We start from the raw sequence: 10,110 nt of genomic DNA on the forward strand, positions 1-10,110 counted from the left end.
CTAATTCAGAAACATTGGCACCCCAGTGTTCATAGCAGCATTATTTACAATTGCCAAGGTATGGAAGCAACCTAAGTGTCCATCAACAGGTGAATGGATAAAGGATGTGTGTGTGTGTACACAGTGGAATACTAAGCCATAAAAAAGGCCAAAATTTTGCCATTTTCAGCAACATGGATGGACTTGGAGGGCATTATGCCAAGTAAAATAAGTCGGAGAAACAAATACTGTATGACATCACTTACATGTATGGAATCTAAAAAATACAGCTAACTAGTTGAATGTACAAGAAGAAGCAGACTCACAGATACAGAGAACAAACTAGTGGTTACCACTGGGGAGGGGGAAGGAGGAGGGAGAGGGCTAATATAAGGGTGTAGGGGATTAAGAGGTACAGACTATTAGGTATAAAATAAGCTGCAAGGATATATTTATTGTACAACACGGGGAGTATAGCCAATATTTCATAATGATTATAAGTGGAACATAACCTTTAAAATTGTGAATCACTGTATTGTATACTTGTAACGTATGTAATATTGTACAGCAACTACAATTTAAAAAGAAATTTTTTAAAAAAGAGAAGCTTCCTGAAAGAATTAAACACTGTACTTTAGGAAGTGGAAGAATAAATGCAAGAAGTAGGATTTAATACCATTTGATTAGGAAAGGAAACAAAAAAGACATACTGCTAAATCTGAATAAAGGTCTGTTGTTCAAAAAAAGAGAAAAAATTTTAGGAAAGATCTGAATGTAAAATGGGGACAGAGCAGAGAGAAGTAAAAATGTGCAATCTAGATGTTTTCAGAAAAATTGAAGTATGTGTTTAAAAATTTAAGTGTAGTCACTAGAAGAATAGAACTGGAATATATAGCTTCCACACAATGAAACAGATAAACAACATATATAGAAAATGCAATCCAACAAAAGGCAGGTCAGTGAGGCCAGGAGGGAACAGCTTTGTGCAGTTCACAAGTGATACATCTAAAACAAAGTGACAAAGTAGTACCTATCATAGATATAAAAGTCAACTGAAAGGAATATTTGTCCATCTTATCACTGTTTATTATTTCTAGATTTTCCAATAACTCTGCTTTCTAAATGTTGTACTACAAAGGCATACATAACAGATTTAATGCGAGGCAATTCAGGGAAGACAAGGACCAAAATTGTCAAGGAACTTACATGTCAGCATGAGAGCTTGGGTCTTAATTTGTGTTAAGTTTGAGTTATTGAAATTATGTTTGAGTAGGGAAGTGAGAGCAAGAAGCAACAACAGAATAAAACAATATTAAAAGGGACCCTTAAAGTTTGTGGACAGGCTGAGTGTTTTTTTTGGGAGATGAGTGATCTGGGCATATATTTTCTATTTTGATTGTAAGGTACACATTTTTTCACAGCATGATGTCTCTAAATTGATGGTATAGCATAATCTAATTGGCAGCTTTCCTCCTCTTTTTTAGTGATACGTTAAACCATCCTTTAAAATATTTTTACATGGGGCTTCCCTGGTGGCGCAGTGGTTGAGAGTCCGCCTGCCGATGCAGGGGACGCAGGTTCGTGCCCCGGTCCGGGAAGATCCCACATGCCGCGGAGCGGCTGGGCCCGTGGGCTATGGCCGCTGGGCCTGCGCATCCGGAGCTTGTGCTCCGCAATGGGAGAGGCCACGGCAGTGAGAGGCCCGCGTACCGCCAAAAAAAAAAATAAATAAATAAATAAAAATAAAATATTTTTACAGGTATAAAGATATGTACATATATACATGAGTTAGTATACATAGATAAATTTTCTTGTTCTTTTCTCTTAGAGAGTAGAAATAGTGTAGCAGTCAGCACATTTAACTTCTAAATACCATTCCACAATCAAAGGAACCAGGGCTCTGGAGAACTGGTTAATTCCAGAGTTGGTATAGGGGAAATACAAGATAAGCCTAGAGCATATTGTCCATATAGTAAAGAACAATAGTAAAAGGGCACAGGAGCTAAACTGAAAGTGCTCCCATTGGACAAAGTTGAAATAATTTTAACAACAAAATAAAACAATGGTGTGGATTATAACCTAAAGAATAAAATAAATATCCATTAGCCCATACTCATAAATAAGTGAATAAACAAATAAATGGGAGAGAGGGAACAGTTCTTCATTATGGAATTCCAATTAATACATGTGGAAGAAATGAGGGGAGTAGAAAATCACCGTTAGAATATCATAATAGTGATAGCTGAAGGTCCATTCATGCATGCTAAAGTTACTGGCAAAACTTTTAGCAGAAGCAGAATATTTGCATGGTCTCAAAGTATCTCCTCCCCAAATATTTGGTAATTACAAAGGGAAGAATGGTGATTTTGTAGTAGAGGATCTTGGCAGAAACCAACTTAGCCAAGTGATTGGTGGTAAATACATAGGCATGAGTGATGCATGTGATGTCATGTGCCCCTGGATACAATGCACTGAAAAGGACCTATCACCTCTGTGATATCCTTTCCAGTAATGCATAACGTCATGCAGATCATGCGAAAACATCAGACAAATCCGGGTTAAAGGATATTCTGCAGAGTAAATATGTCTTCAGAGGTATCAAGGTCGTGAAAGACTGAGGAAGTGTCATGGATTGGAGAAGACTAAGGAAACATGACCACTATATGCAATAATGGGATCCTGCACTGGATTTTTAGACCATGAGGGGATATTGGTAGAAAAACTGGGTAAAGTCTGAATACATTCTGTTGTTTAGTTAACAGTATGATACCAAGGTTTATTTCTTAATTTTGATAATTTTTCTATTCTAATGGAAGATACTAACATGAAGGAAAGCTGGGTGAGGGGTACACAAAAATTATACTAAAATTATCTCAAAATAAAATATTAAAGTGAGTTAGAAGGTGGATGGCATCTGAAAATCAGTGAAATACAGTATGTCAGTTTTGAAGCAGAAATGCAAAAAAGAGTTATGCTGAAAATAAAAATAGAGGAAGCAATGAATGGAGCAAGAACCTGGGGGTTAGTTTTAAGCACTGTAGAGGAGTTGATGTTGCAAAGGAGTGTCCCTTATTCTTTTTAAGATTGGGCAGTTGAGAGTGAGAAGAAACAGATTTAGAGGTGCAGAGTGCAACAATTAAGGGAAAGGTGACCTGTCCTCAGTAAATACTGCTGAGGTGGCTATGTGCAGCTGTGTCTTGGAGGGGGCTGTTCGGCCTCTTTTGCCTAATGTGGAGTACATTTTTAATGAGGCCTGCTGCTTTTTCGAATTGTTACACGTGCTGAGCCATTGTAAAAAGCAGTGCAGCTGAATTGTGGAATTGTAGGGAAGTGGAAGATGGAAGTCTACTCATGATAACTTGTTATTTGTGTTAAACTATGTCCATGACAAGTGCATAGGGAGTAAAAGTGGTTTCCTTCAGTAACCAGATTCTACCTACCTAAAAATTCTGTATATTACTGGAACATTTATGCTGACGCTATTTTGCCATCATTTCCATTCTCAGCATTTACCCAATTACTCAATTATTTGCAATTGTCAACAAATTAAATGTTCTTTAGTTATTTCATGTATTTTCTACTCTCATTTTAAAAAATTGTCATTTTGGGCATATAGGAACTATGTCTTTTCTATGTGTCTTAGCCAGATAGAGAAACATAAAATGCCCATTAGGCATGTGTGGATTACGGCCAAGGTACATATGCAAAATAAAATTTGTTCTAAAATGTTTATAAAATAAAGGAGGCAAAATAATAGGTTAAACCATATGAAATTGCTGATATTGGACTATATTTGCCTATAAAAAAGGATCAATTTTATACAATTAACCCCCTCCCCCAAAATGACAGTGATTGGCTATTGATTTCTAAATAATCTCAGAGCTGAATATCAATTTTGTTTACTTGTTATTTCTTTAAAAACATACACATTCTGTTTAAATTTGTTAAGTGTTCAGAGCAGATGATGAACCACAGCAATTCTTTAATACTCAAGCCTACCTTAGCATATACTACTAATGGATTACAACGAGAGACAATACAGAATCCTGATGGATCACAACAGTAAACATTATAACAACCTTTTTGACATTTTTGCTATATTACAGTCCTCCTGTCAGGCGCCAGAGAGGAAGAAGGGATCGTCTGTCTCGACATAATTCCATTAGTCAAGATGAAAATTATCACCATCTCCCTTATGCACAGCAGCAAGCAATAGAGGAACCTCGAGCCTTCCACCCTCCGAATGTATCTCCCCGTCTATTACACCCTGCTGCTCATCCTCCCCAGCAGAATGCAGTAATGGTTGACATACATGATCAGGTATAGTAACAGAATTCCCAGGAAATACAGATGCTGAAAGTTGGTAGCAGTTTATTGAGGTTGGTTGTTTTTTGTTGTAGATTTCTTTTATTTTTACCTGCAAGGAAACAATTTTACCCAAAATGAAGCTATTTTAGGTAAGTTCATCATTCTTCATTGAGGATTAAAATTTAAATTTGACACAGCTTCTTTAGAAGAAAGTTGAACTTTAAAAAATTAGGATCAAGGTTGTGAAAGTTCAGAATGACTTCATTGTAATAGTTGGTTTAAAATGAACAATACAGGATTTATAGCAGATATCAGACAGCTGGTGGTTTGAGTCTATATTCCTGTTTCCCTCTCCCTTCCGGTTTCTTCTGGAGTAATTCAGTAGGCAAGACAGTTGGGTGTATCTTTGCTTACAAGTTCCTCTAGGTCTCCACGGAGATGACAGGTACAGAGCTTCCTTTCCCTTTGTTCCTTCCAGGAACTGAGGGACTAGCTGAGAAGAGGGTTTCCCAGTCCTTAGAGCCTGAGACCAAAATTTTATGATTTTCTGAGGTCAAAAGAGACACAAATCTAGGGACTTCCCTGGTGGTCCAGTGGATAAGACTCCGTGCTCCCAATGCAGGAGGCCGGGTTCAATCCCTGGTCGGGGAACTAGATCCCACATGCATGCCACAACTAAAAGATCCTGCATGCCACAACTAAGACTTGGCGCAGCCAAAATAAATAAGTAAATAAATATTATTTTAAAAAAGACAAATCAGGACATATTCTTATAAAGTTTCTGGATTTTAAGGATAAGGAAAAAAAATCTTCCAAGTTTATATTATAGACAGCAGAAATTACAAAGGAAAGGAAATCAAATCAGATTAGCGTTTGATTTTTTTTTTTTTAAATCTACTGCACTGGATGATGGAAAACAAAGTACCATATACTGACAGTTGAAAGAAAATATGATTTTGCTCAGACATCCTTCTTCCTTCAGCCATGTTCTTTCCCTTTATGTTCCTGAAACACTTTAAAAAAATTAATCACATAACAATAAGTTTTAAAAAGAAAAGTTTTTCCAGACCATATTTTTTGTGGTCATAACCTGATAAAACTGTAAATCGTAAGTTTTAAAAAAAGATTTTTAAAAATGACACTGAAATATTTGAGTCAAGGTTGTAAAGGAAAAATTTTCATACCATAGTCAGTGGGACAGGCCAAAGCTGTTCTCCAAGAAATTTTTATAAACCTTCATTATGAACACTAATTGCTTGAGTAATTAGGGTGAAATGTTACAGAATAAACCAAAACGAATTGGGATGAATAACTTACCAGGCAAACAACTAAAATTAATGATTTGAAAATCTATTCTTTTAATAAGAGAAGTAGCACAAACAAAACCCAATCCTAGTGCTTTGAAAAGTTGGTAAGGATGGCACACCTCTTCTGAGCTTGGTTATAGAAAAAAAGAACAAATGTAAAGAAGAGTAGGAATGATAAAAAGATATATCTCTATATGTAGGAAACATTCAAAGAATTTTTTTAGTTGTAAAATGAAAATAGCACCTGTTTCATAAGGGATGTTTAAAGAATTAAGAGTTAACCCATTCTGAGCACTTAAACTAGTGCAAGTGCTCAAGTATTGCTTCATTATTAACTATTATAATGAAAGTTTATATATAACCCTGGGGAGGACAAAAGAAAACTTAAAGGAAGTTCCAAAAATTGACCCAAGAATAACAGGAAAATTTGAATTACCACAGAAGTGTGAAAGCTAATCAGAGATTTACCAAGGCACGGTGACAAGATAGCTTCACAGCTGTTTTCTCTCACCTTTAGAGAGCACTCAAATAATTCCAGGTGGCTTTTTTTTTTAAGTCAAACTCTCTATTTTGTGAAACCAGCATAGTTTTAATACCAAAAGCAAATAAAAATAGTAATCCCCCCAAACTCCCTAAATGCATAGGCAGAATTTCTAAATGTTTAGAAAATACACTATAGCACCATATCAAAAGAGTAATAAACTGACCACATAAGATCTATTCCAAGTAAGGGACAATAGTTTTGTATGAAAATCATATTGCATCAGCAAATAATAGAAGAAAAAGCATATGATTATAATCAAAAGATGATGAAAAGTCAGTTAAAGTTTGCTAAGAACTCTAACAAAATAGAGCAAGAAGGAAATTAATTATAATAAATAAGACTAATAGCAAGTATCCTAATCTGTGAGTGACAAATTAGCAACTAGAGAGATACTTGCTCTGTTTTTATTCAGTGTTATGTTAGGAGTTCTACCAAATGCAGAATGATATTGTAATGGATATAAAACATTGAAAGAAATCATTGTATCTTTCTCCCTCTCATTATATAATTGTAGTAGAAGAAAACACAAGATATTCTAGTCTGAAAGAATTTGACACAGTGCCTAAATGCAAATCAAATATACAGAAAGCAATAACTTATGTCAGTCAGCTGATGAATAGATGCAGTATGGTATATCTGTGCAGTGGAATATTACTCAAAAAGTAGTGAAGTACTAATTCATACTACCACATGGATTAACCTTGAAAACCTGCTTAGTAAAAGAAGCCAGTCACAAAAGGCCACAGATTCACAGTTCGTATGATTTCATTTATCTGAAATGTCTAAAATAGGCAAATCCATAGAAACAAAGTATGAATGAAGTGATTGCTAATCATTAGTAGAATAGTAGAATAAATTAGGATACCTTCATACCGTGGAATGTAACTATTACGAAGAATTACTTAGAATTATGCCAGGAATGTGAGTGATATCTGCAAGATACTGTTGAGGAAGAAAAACAAAATTCAGGAAAGTGTTATGTTCAATTTTGTAAAACATGGTGTTTAAATATTTGTATACATAGGACTCTGAACATAGAGAAAAATACGGAGAAATATATATTAGGCGTGAGGGGGGTGAGTGCTAAAGTGAAGGGAAAGGGAAGGAGGGTAGAGATAGAACCAAAGAAAGAAAAGGAAAAGACTTAATTTCAGAAAAGATGGTATCTCGTTTATGTAAAGTTACTTATTGGGTCTACATATTGAAAAATGAAACAATTGCATATGTAAACACCAGAACAACACAAGACATAGAAAACCTGAACAGACCAACAGCTATGGAAGAAAGCAAAGGCATAATAAAAAACCTGTTTTTATAGATTACATCTGAATTCTGTCTAATCTCTATAAAGAACTGAAAGTTCCAATTTAAACTATTCCAGATCATAGACAAAGATAGAAATTTTCAAAGTATATTTTGTGAAGCTTACATAACCTTAATAATAAAACCTCAGACAGTACAACAGATGACTAGTTCAACTAGTTTCCCTCTTGAATACAGATGCAGATGCTTTAAATAATAAACCATAGCTAGTTGTTATACTAAAATAGTCTATTAGCAAAGTTGAAATAATGATTATCAGAGTTTATGGCAATGCAGGATAAGTTCAACATTAGGAAAACTTTTTTTTAGTTTGTTTTTGTTTTGTTTTGGGCTGCATTGGGTCTTCGTTGCTATGCGTGGGCTTTCTCTAGTTGCGGCAAGCGGGGGCTACTCTTCGTTGCCGTGTGTAGGCTTCTCGTTGTGGTGGCTTCTCGTGGAGCACAGGCTCCAGGCGCACGGGCTTCAGTAGTTGCAGCACGCGGGCTCAGTAGTTGTGGCTCACAGGCTCCAGAGCGCAGGCTCAGTAGTTGTGGCGCACAGGTTTAGTTGCCCCGTGGTAGGTGGGATCTTCTCGGACCGGTGCTCAAACCTGTGTCCCCTGCATTGGCAGACAGATTCTTAACCACTGCGCCACCAGGGAAGCCCAGGAAATCTTTTAAGGTAATAGATTTCATCAACACTCTAAAGGGAGAATGTTTTGTTAATAGATGCAAAAATATAAAATTTAGCCATCGTGTCCAATAAAGGGTCTTATAATGGAAAAGGGAGTTTTATTTTCTAGAGCTGGTAGGCACGGTTATTGAGAGCATCCCCATTGATTGAGGGCAATTGAGTATACTAGATAAATTATTAACAATATCCTAAAAGCATCAAAAGAGCTTAAAGATCAGAAGGAATTGCCAAGTCAAAATTTAAGGGAGAGTAGGGATGCTAGTTCTATCCTGAAGGCATGTTGTTCATTTATGCAAACTTGAACTTCAATTTTAAGTCCCATCATGAGGCATAAGAGAACAGGAATCAGAGACCACTGTCTAAGGAGTCCCTTCCTACATAGGTGACCCTTCTTACGTAAAATAGGCACCTTAAAGGGCTGTATCCTCAGAATAAGAGTGACCAGAAACAAATGTAGTTTGCGGCCAAATTCACATCAGACTGTGAAATTAGTGAAAGTACTTGGGACTGCAGGGGCCTAGAAAACATGCAGATTCTCTTTGGAGGAAGAAATCTTCAGGCTAGTTTTCAAAGAATTCCCTCCAGTAAATTTTCAAGGGCAATAAGCAGTAAACAAAGTTAACCAAGTACGTGAGGAAAAGAGGACCACAAATGAAAACCAACAGAAATAGATCTACAGTGCGTTCCAGTAAATTTTCAAGGGCAATAAGCAGTAAACAAAGTTAACCAAGTACGTGAGGAAAAGAGGACCACAAATGAAAACCAACAGAAATAGATCTACAGTGAGTTAAGAGGACCACAAATGAAAACCAACAGAAATAGATCTACAGTGAGTTCACATAACCTATTTCTTTCTTTTTTTTCTTGATCTTTATTGGAGTATAATTGCTTCACAATACTGTGTTAGTTTCTGTTGCACAACAAAGTGTGTCAGCCATATGCATACACATGTCCCCCTATCCCCTCCCTCTTTAGCCTCCCTCCCATCCTCCCTATCCCACCCTTCTAGGTCATCTCAAAGCACTGAGCCAGTCTCCCTGTGCTATGCTGCTGCTTCTCACCAGCCAACTATTTTACATTCAGTAGTGTATATATGTCGATGCTACTCTCACTTTGCCCCAGCTTCACCCTCCCACCCCATGTCCTCAAGTCCATTTTCTGTGTCTACCTCTTTATTCCTGCCCTGTAACTACGTTCATCAGTACCTTTTTGACATTTAGGTTGCTTCCATGTCCTGGCTGTTGTAAATAGTGCTGCAGTGAACATTGTGGTACATGTCTCTTTCTGAATTATGGTTTTCTCAGGGTATATGCCCAGTAGTGGGATTGCTGGGTCATATGATAGTTCTATTTTTATTTTTTTTAAGGAACCTCCATACTGTTCTCCATAGTGGCTGTATCAGTTTACATTCCTACCAACAGTGCAAGAGGGTTCCCTTTTCTCCACACCCTCTCTGGCATTTACTGTTTGTAGATTTTTTGATGATGGCCGTTCTGAGTGTCATGAGGTGATAATACCTCATTGTAGTTTTGATTTGCATTTCTCTAATGTTAGTTAGTGATATTGAGCATCTTTTCATGTGCCTCTTGGCCATCTGTATGTCTTCCTTGGTGAAATGTCTGTTTAGGTCATCCACTCATTTTTAACTGGATTGCTTATTTTTTTGATATTGAGCTCCATGAGCTGTTTGTATATTTTGGAAGTTAATCCTTTGTTTCATTTGCAAATATTTTCTACTATTCTGAGGGTTGTCTTTTTGTCTTGTTTATGGTTTCCTTTGCTGTGCAAAAGCTTTTAAGTTTAATTAAGTCCAGTTTGTTTATTTTTGTTTTTATTTCTGTTACTCTAGGAGGTGGGTCAAAAAAGATCTTGCTGTGGTTTATGTCAGAGTGTTTTTCCTATGTTTTCCTCTAAGAGTTTTATAGTGTCTGATCTTACATTTAAGTCTTTAATCCATTTGGAGTTTATTTTTGTGTA

The 10,110-nt window shown here is 36.4% G+C and overlaps 1 protein-coding gene across 7 annotated transcripts in view; it reads left to right on the forward strand.

The window, feature by feature from the left end:
• RNF38 (ring finger protein 38) overlaps positions 1-10,110 on the forward strand; it is a 133,187-nt gene that overhangs the window by 94,265 nt on the left and 28,812 nt on the right. For all 7 annotated transcript variants that reach the window (XM_024126151.3, XM_024126152.3, XM_024126154.3 and 4 more), the window contains one exon: positions 4,086-4,299. In XM_024126151.3, the coding sequence (XP_023981919.1) occupies positions 4,086-4,299 (214 nt within the window). The remainder of the gene's footprint in view (positions 1-4,085; positions 4,300-10,110) is intronic.

This window comes from Physeter macrocephalus, chromosome 9 (assembly GCF_002837175.3).
Source record: "Physeter macrocephalus isolate SW-GA chromosome 9, ASM283717v5, whole genome shotgun sequence".
In the NCBI taxonomy this organism is placed as follows: Eukaryota; Metazoa; Chordata; class Mammalia; order Artiodactyla; family Physeteridae; genus Physeter; species Physeter macrocephalus.